General features: G+C 45.1%; 1 protein-coding gene across 1 annotated transcript in view; it reads left to right on the top strand.

The window, feature by feature from the left end:
• Positions 1-17603, top strand: part of afap1 (actin filament associated protein 1) — a 405203-nt gene that overhangs the window by 301517 nt on the left and 86083 nt on the right. The window contains exons 9-10 of the mRNA XM_070871376.1: positions 9932-10081; positions 13294-13505. Of these exons, the coding sequence (XP_070727477.1) occupies positions 9932-10081; positions 13294-13505 (362 nt within the window). The remainder of the gene's footprint in view (positions 1-9931; positions 10082-13293; positions 13506-17603) is intronic.

Genomic DNA, 17603 nt, shown 5'->3' with positions numbered 1-17603 from the left:
AGTAGACCAATCGCGGCACGGACCCCGCGATCGAAGCGCTAACGAGGTACAGAAGCAAGTCGGGAGATTTTTTTTTCAATCTCCCCTTTAAGTATCACCCCATGAGTGGCCTGCCACCTGGTTCACGTCCCCTGAAGCTGTCCCTCACATCGCCTGACGCAGCTTCAGAGGACGCTCCCCAATTTAGGGCCTGGGATGATAACGGGGCGCTGCGCACGGTGATGACATCACCAGCGGAGCGGGGCGCTACGGGTTACCGCCACAGTTAAACTCCCGCAGAATTTAGCGGGAGTTGTTAGCAGCGCTGTGCTCAGGCGAGAAGTCATTAGCGCCCCCCCCACCACCACCACCACCAGGGTTTCTAACGGGAGGCACAAACAACCAGAATTTCTATGGCTGATAAATTTCAAAAATTCAACTTGGACAACCCAGGCATAGATCCAGTTTATCAAAGACACTCATTGGGCTGAATCTTAGCTCCCAAAAACGGGTGGGTTGGGGTTAGGTCAGAGTTTAAAATTCAAAAAATCTGAAACGGTAACTCAACTCACCTCAAACCTGCCCACTTCCGGTTTTAACAGAGCGACTAATTTGCTCGCAAAGGGCAGGTTGGTCATTTAAATATTACACTGCGGTTGTGTGCCTTCATTTTAACACTATTCTATTTTAACACATGTTGGCCAGATTTCCCAGGCCTTGGGAAACCCGGCAGTTGAAAGGCAGCGAGAAGGGCTGACTCCATGAGGTAAGTGAATTTACAGCACTGCTCATGGGCCAGGTGGAGCAGGAATGTTTCCTCCAGGCCCGACAAGGTACCCAGTAAACCCGTCCCATTTCCCCCCCCCACCCTGCAAACACACACACACACACACACACACACAATCTCTCCCAGTCCCCACCCTGCTACGTACGGCCTTGTGCTGTAGGCTTCCCCACCCGACAGGGCTCCAGCCTGTTAATCGGGCAGGCTGTGGGCAGGAAACCAATAAAAAATGAAGTCCTCCTGTGACATTTAGGAAATCCATTCTTCCGGGTTTCCTGACTTCAAAACAGCACCCCCCCACTTTTTCCCCCTCCCCCCCCCCCCCCCACACCCCACACCGCTACACAAAACGTACCTCTGGGCTAAAATCCAGGCCGTTGAATTTCTCTGGTGGTTGTGAGAGGGGTTGTTTACCTTGTCATTGCAATTTAAATTATTGTAATTTAAATTTAGAGTGTGATTTAATGGCTAAAAGTGAACTGTAACCGTAAGTCTGCAAACAACACAGAAGTTCCTATGTTCCGATAGGTAATGCAATGTTCCTATAGGTAAAAGTATCAAGAGATATGTGGGCCGAAATTGCCCACCATCGGAAACGAGGCGCACCCACCATTTTCGATGTGTTCTGGCCATCCCATGCATTGGGACGACCTATCCATTGAAATTCAGCACTTTGGGGATTTTTTTCGAGCGGAGCAGAAGTGGCCTCATCATGGGGGTGGAGGTGGGGGCGGGGCGGAGTGATCGTCAATAGAGGGGCGGAGTAGCAGAGGAGGCGCTGATGACGTCATTGCCATGGCGTGTCGCAACATTTCTCCCCTTCAGCTAAAGGGGAGAGCCACTGCGAACTCCCCAGCCACATTAGTGGGAAAGACTGAGTCACTAGGGAGGCCGCCGGCCCGGCCAGCGGCTTGGCCCAAAAGAGGATGCCAGGCTGCCTGTTGGTGGTCCAGTCGGACTCGCGGCTATAATTGTCGGACTGACCTAGCAGTTGGCCGTCAAAAAAAAATAGCTTGGCGGTCATGGCAATACACCCTCCCCTTCAAGGAGAGTGTACCAACAGCAAAAGCTGTCGGGGGCACCAATCGGCCATGGGGCAATTTCCAGAGGAGCAATTTCACGCGGGGATCCCCGCCAGTCGGTAAGGGGTCCACGCGTGCACTCTGCGGCAGGAAAATGGGCGGAACGGTCCCGGGCACCGCTCCAAAACTCATGAAGGACAATTTCCGAAATGGCGGCCCCTCCGCGGAGAGTTGGCAGCCATTCCGCGCTGCCTTCGCTTTCAGATGGCTTGAGGCCTTATTGGAAGGAGCAATTTTGGCTCCATGGAGTAAAAGTGGGAAAATGGAGTTGAAGTGCAGATCAGCAATGATCTAATTGAATGGCAGAGCAGGCCGAGGGGTTGAATGGCCGACTCCTGTTTCTTATGTTCGTATAGATAAGAAAAACTTAAGTGACTTTTTTTTTTAAGGGTAAGGGGTGTGAAACCTTTTCCAGCCTTTTTCTCCCTAAAATGGTTGCTGAACATGCGCAGAGCAACTTATTCCTTGTGGCCACCTTGATGACCGTCTTCAGCTGACGCTTGCAAAAGTGGCCTAGCAACTGCTTTACCAATGGTTTCAATTCCTTTGGCACAGTGCTGTTGTGAGGAATCCCAAAGCAACATAGATAAACTTTATGGAGTGTGATAGGAAGGGGAATGGGACTACAATGTGGATGCACATGTTGATGCTTTTGAACTTGGCATTATAGGGCAATTACACAATCCTGTGTTCCCACTGGGTAACCAAAATTATAAAGAGTGCAGGTCAGAGAATTGGGGCTAGTTGTTGCAGACAAAAGGTAAGTGCGCATCTTTTCTCCTATTTTTAGTCGAACGCCCGCAGGAAGAAGAAACCGGGATTTCAGGGCCATTACCACAGCTACACAGAGTGGCTACACTTTTTAATTCCCAGTAACAAAATTATATTCTCAGGATTTCTACATCTCTAAACTGTATGTTCCTTGGATTGTATTAGCAGGTCATAAATTGATTTTATTTAAACAGGGAAAAATAAAGCACTGTCTTTATTTAGTTTAGTTTAAGGCAACATGCTTAACATGAGCAATGTTTAAAGTGAATTAAGCTGCTTGCAAATTTACAAATTGATTGTCTATTTTGGGGCAATAAGAGTCTGTGGCATTTTTACTAAATGCATTGCCAGATTGTATTTTTTTTCCGAAAGGTATGTGCACCAGAAAGAAAATTACATTGTTTTAGGAGATTATAGTAATTTGAAGAGCAAGGAAGTTCCAAAATAGAGACCATTTGGTTTGCAGAAACAGTGCACATACCAATTATGTATTCAGTGGCATTTTATCAGTTCAGCATATGCCTCTTGCTTCTTTGTATCTGTACCTTAGTTGACTTTACTTTGTCAGATCTATTACTTTTTTTACTCCTGTGATCAGAATCTAAAGTTGTCCTGAACAAATGGTTAAATCTTTCCTAAGCAAACATTGAGCTCTTCTTGTAGCCTATCTAGAGTAAAAAAATTGAAATGTGAGATATCTTCAGGTACTCACAGAAACGCACACAGCCTTAAGATGGCAGAACATTCCAGAAGTCACCAGTCAGGTGACCTGTTCTCTTTATCATAAACAGCATTGGCTGCAGTGCCAAAGGCATCCACAGTTGGAGCTATATCTATTACACTTCTCCCTCCTTAATGAAGAAGTAATTATAACAAACAATCATCATACATAACTTGCATGGTTATACATAACAAAAGATATGGACTTATTTTGCCATCTTTACAAATCAAGCTTAACCACTTGTTTTCTGTTTCGGAGAGGATACCTTCACTCTCGAACAAAACCTTCCAAACATGGTGTCGAATTTAAACTCATTCGAGGCTGATCCTGAGGAAAGTTTTCCTCCAAGGGATGCCCTTGATTTCCATTTGAACTCTTTCTAACTTCAGACTGTTTGTCTGCCTGACTCGAACTCAGAATTAAATTCTGACTTTCTCTTGGATTTGTTTCCAATACATTGGATGTAGGATATGCTACTGGTGTATCAAAACTATCTGATGAGTCAGAAATAATTGAATCATTCCCACCTTCAACTCCTTCCATGTCTGTAGGTAAAATATGATCAATATGAACAAACCTAACCTGTCCATTATCAAACATCTTTACCAAATATGTGCGAGGACCACATATCTTCACCACTCTTCCTAGTAACCACTTTAAACATTTATGGTGATGGTTCTTCAGTCGCACGTGCTGATTTAATTTTACACTTCTCTCTTTTACTCTACCTTTATCATGATTCTCTTTCTGTCTTAATTGTGTCTCTTCTACAGACTGTGCCAAGTTTGGTTTCAACAATGAGAATCTGGTTCGTGGCAGTCGTTTGAGAAATAATTCTGCTGGTGTTCTACCATTAGTTGTGTGAGGAGTATTACGATATGTAATTAGAAAATTAGCCAATTTGTGGTCCAATGACAACTATTGTTTCTTTGAATTTGGATCCAACATCTGTTTGATGAGGGCACGTTTTACAATTTGTACAGTGTGCTCTGCTGCACCATTCGAAGCAGGGTGGTACGGTGGAACCTTGGTATCTTTCACACCATTTTTGCTTATGAACTGTGCAAATTCTTCTTAATGAAATTGTGGTCCATTATCAGAAACAATTTCTTCTGGGAAGCCAAATGAAGGAAATAATCTTCTTAAAATGTCCAATGTTTTACTTGTTATTTTCCACAATGGAAATACCTCGACCCACTTCGAATGGCTATCAATCACAATGAACAATTGTTGTCCTTCTAGCTCAACAAAATCGATATGTAGCCTTTGCTACACCCTGGGAGGCTATTTCCATGGCTGTAATGGTACTGATGGTGGTTGCTTGCTTACCAATTGATGTGTCGTACACTGACTAACAATGTGCTCTATATCTTTATCAAGACATGGCCACCATAAGTAACTGCGTGCAAAACTCTTGGTCAAGCACATTCCCAGTTGCTGGTCATGGAGGTCTCCTAATAATGTGGACCTGAATTTATTTGGTACAACCAATCTTGCACCCCACATGATACAATCTTTATCGACTGATAATTCATTCCTACGAATGAAGAATGGACGAATATCTTTGTCTGTCACCTGGTTTGTCCATCCGTTTGCAATATAATCATACACCTTTAACATAACTGGGTCACGTTTGGTTGCTCTACCAATCTTTTCAGCTGTGACTGGCAATTCATCAATGTATGAAAAATAGAACACCTCTTCCCTATCGGGTGTAACTTGTGATGGGGAAGGCAATCTAGACATAGCATCAACATAACTGTGATCAGCTGATCATCTGTATTCAATATCATATATATGTGCTGACAAAATCAAAGTCCATTTCTGCATTCGGGCTGCAGCTAATGTTGGAACTCGGGACTTTGGATGGAGGACTGCTGTCAGGGGCTTATGGTCCATAACGAGAGTAAACTTACGACCATACAAGTATTTGTGGAACTTCTTGACCCCAAAAATTAATGCCAAAGCTTCCCTTTCGATTTACGCATAATTACGCTCACTGGCACTGAGAGTGTGTGAAGCAAAAGCAATTGGTCTCTCCTCCCCACTATGTAATACATGAGGGATCACTGCCCCAACTCCATACGGAGCGGCATCACATGCTAGCTTGATCTCCTTTGATACATCATAGTGAACTAACATGGTGCTCTCTACCAATTTGCTTTTACACTCCTTGAATGCTGTATCGCATTTGTCTGAACACTTCCAATGGACCTATTTTTTCAATAGTTCATTCAGTGGATGTAATACTGTAGCCACATTTGGTAGGAACTTCCCACAATGGTTCAAAAGACCTAAAAATGTTCGAAGTTCAGTGACATTCTTGGGAGTGGGTGCATTTCTGATTGCATCCAGTTTTCCCTTTGTTGGATGTAAACCATCTTTGTCTACTCTGTACTCTAAGTACTCCACTGAGTTTTAAAATAACTCACACTTGTGAGCAGACACTCGTACTCTGTGCTTCTCTAGCCATTTGAGGACTTCATTCAATATGTTATTATGAATTTGCCTATTTAGTGCTGAAATTAGTATGTCATCTAAATAACATACTATCCCTTCAATACCCTTGCAAAATCTGGTTCATCACGCCTTGGAATATAGCAGGGGCGGAAGACACTCCAAAGGTAGCCTATTAAATTGATGTAGGCCTAGATGAGTATTTATAGTCAAACATGACTTGGACTCCTCATCTAGTTCAAGCTGTAAGTAGGCATTCGTAAGATCCAGTTTTGAGAAAATCTGACCACCTGTCAGTGTTGTGAACAAATCTTCTATATTAGGCAATGTATTGGGGACATTACCCTCTAGAACCTGGTTTACGGTTACTTTATAATCACCACACAATCTTACCTTACCATCGGATTTAGGTTCAACAACAATGCGCGTAGCCCAATTACATCGATCTATCTTAGAAATAATGTTCTCAGTCTCTAATCTTTTGAGCTCTTGCTTAACTTTCTCCTTGAGTACATATGGTATGGAACATTGCTTGCAGTAAACCGATCTAGCAGCCTGACACTCGCCTTGAAGCCTTGGATCGGACTGCCTGTTTCACAGAACACCTTTGGATAATTCTTGATGACATCATCCTTTGATGCAAATCTTGTTGCAACACGAAAAATCTCACTCCAATCCAGCTTCAGTGATCCCAACCAATTTCTTCCTAGTAAGGCAGGCTTGTCTCTTGCCACTACTATTAGAGGCAAGCTCTGAAATTGATCCTTGTATTTCACCAGTACGGTGATACGACCTACCACATGAATGTTCTCTCCCAAGTAGCCTCGCAGCTCTATCTTGGATTTCTCCAATGGGAAATCACGCAATTTGTCGAGGTATAGCGACTCCGGTACTACACTCACGGATGCACCAGTGTCAATTTCCATGGGTATCTTGATTCCTGCAACATCTATGTGGATTATGATACTTTTCGAATCGCTATTAGTTAACCTCGTGCTCCTGATGATGTTTAGCTCTAACCTCTCCTGGTCCTGTTGTTTTTCTTTCATGCTATGCAGTCTCTGGGGATTTGTACTCATAGCTTTGAAAGTCGGTTTACCCTTCAATCGGCATGCCTTCGCAAGAGGCCCAGTTTTCCTGCAAACGAAACACTCTGCCTTCACATATGGACAACTTTGAGCAATGTGTTGTCACGGGCACCGATAGCAGGACGTCAATGCTCTGATACCATTGCCAGTTTCTGAGACTTTGGGGCCCAACCGCCTTTTACTTTTCACATGCAGGCGGTTGCCTGATGACTGAAAATAGTATGAAATTCTCAGAATACTGGTCATTGACATAGTTGTCTGACAAGCTAAATCAAAAGTCAAGTGAGGCGTTGTCAGTAACTTTCTTCTGATCGCATCATTTTTCATCCCACAAACAAGCAGTCACGCAATGCTCAGTCCTGAAAGTTAATAGTGAATAGATAGCTTTTTTAATGCTACAATGTACTCACTGATATTCTCTTCGGTTAACTGATCTCGTATTCCAAAATGATAACTTTCAGCAATTTCCAAGAGCACGGGGCTGTAGTGCTGTTCTAACTTAGAACCTGCTTAAGAGTTGTATCCTTTGGCTTGTCACGCAGAAGCAAATTTTTCAATGTTTCATACACCTCGGGCCCTGCTTCAGTTAAGAAAATAGCCCTTTGTCGTTCCAACACCACCCGGTTATGGTTTTCATCCTTGGGGACTTCGATGATATTATTTGCAGTGAAAAACATTTCTAGCCGCTCCACATACGCTCTGAAACTTTCAAGGTCTCGTAATTCCACCAAACGCCCTATTACCCCCATAGGTGCGGCCATCTGGACTCTGGCAGTTCAAACAAGTATGCTTGTAATTTACCTTGGATTTGTAGCTGTTGATCAAAACAGAGAAGCTCTCAAATTCCCTCTGTCAGCTGGCTGAATTCTCCACCAACAAAACTTTCAGCTTTGTTTTATCCGCTTAATCCCATCTTCGCCGCCATCTTAAGGCTGTGTGTGTTTCTGTGAGTACCTGAAGATATCACAAAATCCACCCTCACGAAGTGGTAGACTGCAGGTTCATGGTGATCATTTGCCATGTGATGAGTTTCTGATCTTGACCTGACCATCGAGCACAGATGCCAAAGTACAGAGCACTTTTTTAGGATCCAGAGTTGTGATAACAGGTCATTTATCAGTCCTGTGTTCCTTTCACTGGGGCATCATGTGTGGTACAGAATGGTCTAAATGGAGAAAGAAATAGCGAACAAAATATTAATATAAAATACATTAGCTTAAAAGTGTGCTAAATGTAACAAGGTTTTCTACCAAATTGAAACAGGCTTTTGGATAAAACAAAGCAATTGCACAAAAAAAGCAGTGTACTTAAATGCACACAATTTGTTACTCAATGCTGTATTGCCGATCAGTTTGACAGATTATGCTGGAGGCAATCTTCACAGTACACATCAGTCAGGTCAGTTTCAGCAGGCTCTCCTCTGCATACCATTAAGTAAGATGATGCGACTCAAGTAACTAGTGTGCTACAAAAGCTGTACAAGAACCCAGGATTACAGTTTTCATTTCCCAGCAACATACAATCAGAACCAAACCACAGGCCACCAAAAGTGGGATCAGCAAAGTCTGCAGTAGAAAGTACCTGAAGGAAAACAGATGAGACGGACTTTTAAAGTGCTCTCATGTAGCACAAATCCTGTAGTAGTGCTGCTGAATTATCCAAGTGTAGGTGCCGCCAGTTCCAAGCCAAATGTAAAATTGCCAGGATTCACTAAGACCAGCTGTCGGAAAGACCCATTTTTAGTCTTGGTGAATCTAACAGTTTTAGATTAGGCTTGCAGATGGCAGCACAAAATCCATACCTCAGGAAACCAGTAGCATACTTAAAAAAAAGAACTTCCATTTATATAGGGTCTTTTACAACTTCAGCACTTGACAGTCAGAAGTACTTTTAACATGTAATCACCATTGTAATATAGGAAACGTGGCAGCCAATTTGCACATAGCAAGGTCCCACAAACAGCAATGAAATAAATGACTATTTTATCTGTTTAGGTGTTGGTTAAGAGATAAATGTTGTTCACGGCACTGGGGCAACTCTCCAGGAAGCATCTTAATTCTTTACTTGTCCAGTAAGTTATCAGTCAGAGTATCAGGTCAGCTCCTGTGAAATGTCCTTTTCTCAGGCTATCATCAGCATGGTGATGAGATGGTTGGACAGCTCTTTAACTCTTTCAGACATCTTGGTGCTGAAAATATATATTTCAATTTCAAGGGTCGCTTGATCTTTTCCACTATCTATAAATTAGACCACTAAACCTGTTCACAGTCTCCTTGGAAAAGTAGCTAAATGTTCCATTAAAGAAAAAAACACAAAACATTGCATAAAGTAGTCCTGATATTTGTGAAAATGTAATACTTTCACTTTGTCCAAGATTGTGAGGAAGAAAGGAGGATGGGAAATTTTACATTGGTCATTCAAGGAATATCTTTAATTGATGTTTAATTTCTCAAAGTTCATTACAATAGTTTGTACAAATGTTCATTACTAGATATAGGAGTTGATCCTTATCATTTTTTGCATTCATTTATTACCAAAGATTGTCCACAACACTGCGTCAGCAATAATAGAATAATTTAATCATCAGAAAATGTTAAAACTGCCGGAATGAGTATCCAAAGGCGCATGCACTTCTTTGTTCAAATCATGCTCTAAGCAAAATTATTATGGGTAATTTTGGCATTGGGTGATAGTGTAAAATGGGCAATATTGGATCAGCAATATTAGATCAGCCAATCAGGAAATATGTATAATAGCAGCTGAATCCATATCGGCCATTTTACACTAACAGCAATAGTAAAACTTACCCCATTGATTAAAAACTAAAGACTTTGGGGCCGACATTCCAGCGAGCCTGCTGTGCCTCTGCAGGTGAGGCAGAGTGTAACACACAACTGCCCAAATTGAAGGATGCCAACCCTATCGGAAATTGTGGTGACAGGATCGTTAGATCGTTTGACACAGTCTGTAGCTTGCAATGTGGGAGACACATGCACTATCTTGACGATGATATCCTGAAGGAGAAATCTGAATTTGTTTCATCCACCAGGAAAAGGCAAGAAAAATGCAAAAGCAGAGCCAAAAGGGGCTGTGAGCAAGGTCACTGGAAAAAAAATTACGAGGATCATTGGCCTGGGAAAAAAGAAGCCATCGACAGATGAACAAACCTCCTCTGCTGAGGAAGACATCCCAACCTGCGGTATGTTTCTTAATGCCCTTGGCAGGGATTACTTAAGGCTTGTTAGTTGTTGGGGTTCCCAAAAGGTACCTTACACAATATTTTTATTTTAAAATTTTTCAGTTCATTTTTATTAAAAAAACTTATGCTATGTTTACATTTTCAAACCGTATTTATTTTAACATCCAACCAACCTCATGGGGTTCTCCTGACCATTCGCCAAAGTTACAGCAGATGATTTGGAGAACCCCTGCAGAAGCTCAACCCCTATATATTCATGGGAGCCAGTAATACAAATTGCTCACTTTGGCAGAGGAAGGTTGAACTGGATTGGTCCATTTTCCCTTGTGCCTTCCATTGTAGGTAGACTGCAAATTAACAAAGGCTCCAAGTAGATTTGGCCAAGTACCAATTATATGATTTTAGAATTCATGTTATCACTGAACAATTTATGCAGTGAAACAAAAAAAAACACACTTGTGAAAGGTTTACGATAAGGCTCTTTTTCATCTACAGTGTTACAGGAGCTCTGAAAATAAGGAAACCAGAAGGGTTCTATCTGACTGCCAGAAGCAAATGTGGGAAAAACTTTGGCAGCTGGAGTATAGGACCCAAGTTTTGGGCCGCGGACGCCCATTTTTCGCGCCCGAAAGTGCGCCTAAAAAATACTTAGATTCTCCGGTTCCCTGGAGGTCCTCTGGAGCTGGGCACGGCGCAGCACGAGCTGTGGGGGGCGGAGCCAGGTCCCTGCACTGAAAACAGTGCCGGGACCTCTGCACAGGCGCGCTACAGTGGGCACGCATGTGCAGTAGCTCCAGGCGCCCAAAACTGTGTGGAAGGGGCCCGAAGCACGCAGCCCCTAGCCCTGACCGACTGGGCTCACTGGGGCGGCGTGGATCAGGCTGCACCTCCCATGCCCAGCTCCTGCTTCCTCCCTTCAGCTGGCTCTCTCAAACCGCCCACCTCTAGCTCCTGCTCCGACTCCCCACCCCCCCCCCCTGGACCCGACCCCCGCTACCCCCCCCCCCACCCGACCTGACCTGACCCCACCCCCCCCCCCCGGGACCGAACTCGACTCTTTCCCCCCCCCCGGACCCCGACTTGACTCCCGCCCCCTAACCCCCCCCCCCCCCGGACCCCGACTCGACTTCCCCCCCGCCCCCCGGACCCGACTCGACTTCCCGCCCCGGACCCGACTCCCCACCCCGGACCCGACTCAACTTCCCTCCCCCCCCCAGATCAGACTCGACTCCCGCTCCCGCGCCCCCGGACTCGACCCGACTCCCGCTCCGCTCTCGGACCCAACCCGACCCCGGACCCAACCCGACCCCCGCTTCCTGCCCCCCGGCCCCCCAGACCTGACTAGACTCGACTCCCGCTCCGCTCCGTTCCCGGACCCGACCCGACTCCCGCCTCCCCGGACCCGACCCGACTCCCGCCCCCCCAGACCCGACCCAACCCGCGGCCACTTATCTTTAACTCCAGTGCTGGGGGCGGGCCCCGCCCGAAGCCTTGGGCCCGGCCGGGCCCGGCCCTTTCAGTCTCCCTCTCCTCCCCCTCCCTCCCTTCTCCCCCTCCCTCCCTTCTCCCCCTCGCTCCCTTCTCCCCCTCCCTCCCTCTTTCCTCCCTCCCTCCCTCCCCCCCTTCTCCCCTCCCTCCCTCTCTCCCTCTCCCCATCTATCTCTCCACCTCCCTCCCTCTCTCTCTCCCTCTTCCCCCCCCCCCCCTCCTCTCGCTGTCAGCAACACAGACACTGACAGACAGAGAGTGAGAGACACACACAGACAGACAGAGAGATAGAGACATTGACAGAGACACACTAGGGTGGGGGGTGGGGCCCATCCGAGCACGCTGTTGGAGGGCTCCCGGTGCTGCAGTCGGTAAGTAGAAAATGTTTTATTTTTTTTTTAATTAATTTTTTTTGATTGATTTATTGGTTGATGTATTGATGTATTTATCATTTATTATTGATGATGGTTCTTTATTTGTAAAACTGAAGTGTTTAATGTTTGTAAACTTCCCTTTAAACCTCCTCCCCCCCCCCCCTCCCCCCATTCCCTACGCCTGATTTGTAACCCACGCCTAATTTTCTAAGTGTAGGCAAGGTTTTTCTAAGCATACAAAAATCTACACTTACTCCATTCTAAGTTAGTTTGGAGTAAGTTTTCACTACCTAAACTTTCAAAACAGGCGTAAGTGGCCGGACACGCCCCCTTTTGGAAAAAAAAATCTGTTCCAAACTGAAACTGTTCTAACTGACTAGAACTGGAGCAAACTAAATGCCAAGAATTGCAATCTCTAAGATACTCCATTCTAAACCAGTTGCTCCAAACAAAACAGGAGCAACTCAGGCTGAAACTTGGCCCCATAATGTGGGAAAATGTAGGAAAAATAAAAAAGCAAATTATTATTTAAATGGGGAGAGATTACAAAATACTGCAGTACTGAGGGATCTGGGGGTCCTTGTACTTGAAACACAAAAAGTTAGTATGCAGGTACAGCAAGTAATTAGGAAGGCAAATGGAATGTTGGCCTTTATTGCAAGAGGGATGGAGTATAAAAATAGGGAAGTTCTGCTACAACTGTACAGGGCATTGGTAAGACCACACCTGAAGTACTGCGTACAGTTTTGGTCACCGGATTTAAGGAAGGATATACTTGCATTGGAGGCAGTTCAGAGAAGGTTCACGAGGTTGATTCCTGAGATGAAGGGGTTGTCATATGAAGAAAGGTTGAGCAGGTTGGGCCTATACGCATTGGAGTTTAGAAGACTGAGAGGTGATCTTATTGAAAAGTATACGATTCTGAGGGGGCTTGACCAGGTAGATGCGGGGAGGATGTTTCCCTTAGTGGGGGAATCTAGAACTAGGGGACATAGTTTCAGAATAAGGGGTCACCCATTTAAAACAGAAATGAGGAGGAATTTCTTCTCTCAAAGGGTCATGAATCTTTGGAATTCTGTGCCCCAGAGAGCTGTGGAGGCTGGGTCTTTGAATGTATTTAAGGTGGAGATAGACAGATTTTTGAACGATAAGGGAGTCAAGGGTTATGGAGAGCGGGCAGAGAAGTGGAGTTGAGGCCAGGATCAGATCAGCCATGATTTTATTGAATGGCGGAGCAGGCTCGAGGGGCCAAATGGCCTATTCCTGCTCCTATTTCTTAAGTTTCTTATGTAAACTATGCTGTAAGTATGTAGAGGATGAGCATTTTCCCTTCTGTTCTGATCTTTCTAGGCTATCTGAATGTGTTGTCTAACAATCGATGGAGGGAACGCTGGTGCAGAGTGAAAGATAACAAGCTGATCCTCCACAAAGATAGGACTGACCTGAAAATTCACATGGCATCTATTCCACTGCGCGGATGTGAAATCATTCCAGGCCTGGATTCCAAACACCCGCTGGCATTCCGTCTGCTTAGGAATGGACAGGAAGTTGCAGTTTTAGAGGTACAGTATTGCTACATTCAAAGAACTACAATGATTGAACTGGAAACATAGGTATCATTATTTCAATATCAGTATCATTACTTCAGTAGTAACCAAACACATTAAAGAAAGTGGTTCTGTCCTTGTTTGTTGGCATTTTTAAATAAAAAAAACAAATGGAGGAAAACAATCAGAATGTGAGTTCAGGATTAACTGCAGTATTTACTACTAGAAGCGCTGACTTCACAGAGCACGAATATCTCGGGCATCTTGTTGCAGCCACAAAGGAATTTCAATGTAAGCTAATGGTAACAGTTCATTGCTTTAATGGACGTTTGACGTGGTTAACTTTTTGAATTGATGTTGTAAATCGAAGAACTATAAACCAAAAGCAGTGTAACACACTGATGAGGGGTTGGGTCAGGTCAAGTTGTGGGCGGGGGGGTGGGGGCTGGAGGCAGGGAGTGGGGATGGGTACAGGAGAGCAAATGGTTTCTCATTGAATCTAAAGCAGATCTAAGGCAAACTGCTTTACAAAAAGTGCTGTTTGCTCTTCTGGATCTAATGGCGAATGGAAAGCCTGACTCAGCATTATCCATTTGGCCATTGAAGGGGAAAGAAAATTCCTGATTTAAAGGAATGCAAGTCTTGCTGCTTGTGCTCGGAACTGCTGCTTTGTCTATTTTGAATATTGCCAGTGTATATAATGCTTGCCAGAGTCAACTTCCCAACTTCCAAGTGTGAATATAAATATAAAATGATCTCTAACTATTTTAACTGTGTCTCAACGTTCAGTCAGCGGGTTTGTGGCTTCAGCCCAAGAAATGTTTATATAGCACACATGGATATCAGAAAGTGACTGTATGATTATTGCAAATTTAAATCATAAAAATGTTGTTTCTTTGGGCTCAATTCTCCCCAAGCCCGTTTTCTGGTACATTGCCAGAGTTACGCCTGTTTTTCTAGGCCAGAATTGCGTCAGAAATATTCTGCCAAAGTTTCCCTGATGTATAATTCTAATTTGGTACAATGTAGCGTGTCCAGTCGCCTCGGCGGGTGGAGCCTGCAGTCTGCACCGGAAAAGGAAGCTGCACCTTCTGTGCATGCATGGAAAAAAAAAGTTACATTTTTGACATCGTTCCAATGGACGAGCATGCTCAGTACAGCTCGGATTTGGTAATCGGCCATTTTTAAAGAAGCAGTTGTGTGTGTGAGAAGGAGTGCTGTGTGAGAGCATTGGAAAAATCATAGCTGCAGCAATAGAAGAAGTAACGTGGAGCAAGGACCAAGAATTTCTTACAGGAAGAAGAGGAGGCACTAGTTAATGTGATTGGACACCAGCAGAGATCACAAAGGTTCCACCCAAAGAAATGAAGAAACGCTGGAACCAAGTTGCAGAAGATTACTGCGCAGTGGTGACCACCATGAGATCTGGAGGCCAGTGTAAAAAGAAGTGGCAGGACCTTGGTCAAGTAGTTAGTGTAAGTAATATTTTCATTTGTTCAATGGAATTGCAATTGTAAATGTGACCAGCTGTATATGTCCCACCCAGCAGAAAGACACCCTCTCTAAAAAGTTAGGTTTTCATCTTTGCAGAGGAAGGTGGCACATAATAAAAGGGAAAGAACTCGAACAGGAGGAGACCCGGCAAATCTGCACTCACTGACACCCTTGAAAGAGAGGGTCGCTGCTTTGATGGATCCTGCCTGGAAAAAAGCAATCAGTACTGCACAAGCTGGGCCTACGGTTGAGGGAGAGGGTAAGTCCTGCAAATTGATCGTGCCCCTTCAAATCAACCTGCTGCCAGGCCTGCGATGTGTGAACCTACTCATGCCATCCATCCTGCCCCCTCCTCTGCTGCTAACCATTTGACTGTTCTGATACCTTTTTCAGAACTTGAGGCCAACTCTGACGATGCAGAAGACGATTCAGACATGGATGAGCCTGAAGAGGAGAACATCTTCCAATCCATCCATGGGGGTGAGGGGGAGGGCATGGAGCTGGATGATGCTCCCACTGTTGTACTGACTTTGGAGGAGGTGCCGCTCTTGGAGATGACAGTCCCTTCTGTGACTAGTGGTTTTAGTGTTGGTGGGACATTTCATGGTTTCACACCTTCCGAGGTTGCGGGTCCCAGTGGTGTGGTGCAGCGAGGCACACCCAGGGCCCCACCGTGCCAGGCCGTGGGTCCCAGTGTTTGGTGCGAGCCAAACCCGTGGGGAGGAGGAGAAGGAGAGCTCGACCGCGCTCTCCTGAGGTGCAGTATCTAACAGATGTGGTTCATATTATGTCATTGAGTGCGGAGAGCATTGACCTCACCCAATCACTCCTGGACGCCATCAGTGGGATGAGTGACGAAGTTGCAGGACTATCGGGAGAAGTTACAGCAATGACACGAGAAATGGGAACGATGTTCGGCACCATCAGTGAGGAAATAGTGGCCATGAGGAAGGGAATGTCAGAGGTAGTGCAAACCATGTCACTGACCATGAGGGAGGGAATGTTGCAGGTCGTTGAGACACTGTCAGGGTGCATGAGGAGTTAGCTGCTGCAATAAGGGAACATGCCCAGACCCCGCATCCATTGACAGAGTCAGCTGTCACTCCCACTCCAATCGCCACACCAGTCTCTGAAGAGCCAAAGCTGGACCCTCCAACTTGCAGCCTGATGCTGACGCCCCTCACCCTGAAGAGGTGCGCAGTACCCGAGATGTTAGAAGGAATAAGCTTGGTACCAAGCCCAGAAACACTGCGCCACCGCCTGCAGGCAGGGGTGGTGGAGTGTCAAAGACCAAGCGCAGCGGGTGGTCTTAGAATAACGGGGATGAGAGATGGGTGCAGCCTTTCTTTGATGTTGTTGTTGTTATTATTATTGTTACTGTTGTAATTGTTCTCAAATTAAAACATTGTTGGAAGTTATGTAAATTTACAAGTGATAAAGTTTTTAAGTGATCTTAAAGAGTCATATTAAAGTAAAGTTTGATACAGGAATCATTTTATTTAAGTTAAGTACATTGTAAACTTTTGAATAAAATATATTTTACATTAAAACTGAATCCTGTTCCATTAACACAACACAACATTACAGAACAGCTCCACACAGTAAACATGTCCATGTGGAATAGTTGTCGCTGAGCCCTCAGGCATCAGTAAAGCGTTTATGGATGAGCTGCTGCCGCAAGGCTTGAGCAATTGTTAAGGAGCACGATGGCCTACCCTCCTCCGCCATCATGCTCCACCCTCAGGCACTTGCATGATTTTTTTTTTTCCTCCTCTTCCTCTTCCTCTTCTTCTTCTTCTTCTTCCTCTTCCTCTTCATCTTCCTCTTCCTCCCCGCATCTTACACATCATTATCTTCAACCACTCTCGCCACAGGTGGGTCTTCCACTACCAGGTGCTGCTGCCTCATGATGGCTAAGTTATGCAGCATGCTGCACACAACAGTGAAGTGACCGACAATCTCAAGGGAGTACAGCAAGTAGCCTCTGGAATGGTCCAGGCATCGGAAACACTGTTTCAAGATGCTAATGGTCCTCTCAATGATGCTGCGCATCACAATGTGCGACATGTTGCATTAACGGTCAGCTTCCGTCCGGGTTATGTGTAGGGGCATGATGAGCCAGGTGGCGAGGCCGTACCCTTTGTCTCCCAGTAGCTAGCTGTGCCCTTCTGGCTGCTGCTGAAACATGGCAGAAATAACAGTGTCGCGTAGGATGAATGCATCATGGGTGCTGCCAGGGTATCTTGCATTGACTGACATGATATGATGTATGTCGTCACACATGAGCTGCACATTAATGGAGTGGAAACCTTTTCTGTTCCTGTACATCTCAGAATCCTTCAAAGGTGTTCACAAGGCGATGTGGTACAATCAATGCAGCCCTGTACCTTTGGTAAGCCAGCAATCTTGGAGAAGCCCACAGCCCTGTCATGGATTGCATGGACGGTCATGGGGAACTTTATGAAGTCATTCCTCTGCGCGTTCAGTGCAGCTGTGACCTGGCAAATGGAGATATGTGTTGCATGTTGAAAGATGGCGTGCACATTCCCAGTTGTAGCTAGAAGTGATCCAGAGGCATAGAATGAAAGTGCAGCTGTAACCTTCACTTCAACTGACAAA

The sequence above is a fragment of the Pristiophorus japonicus genome, chromosome 2 (genome assembly GCF_044704955.1).
Source record: "Pristiophorus japonicus isolate sPriJap1 chromosome 2, sPriJap1.hap1, whole genome shotgun sequence".
NCBI classification, from domain to species: Eukaryota; Metazoa; Chordata; class Chondrichthyes; family Pristiophoridae; genus Pristiophorus; species Pristiophorus japonicus.
This window is presented reverse-complemented; position numbering and strand designations above follow the sequence as displayed.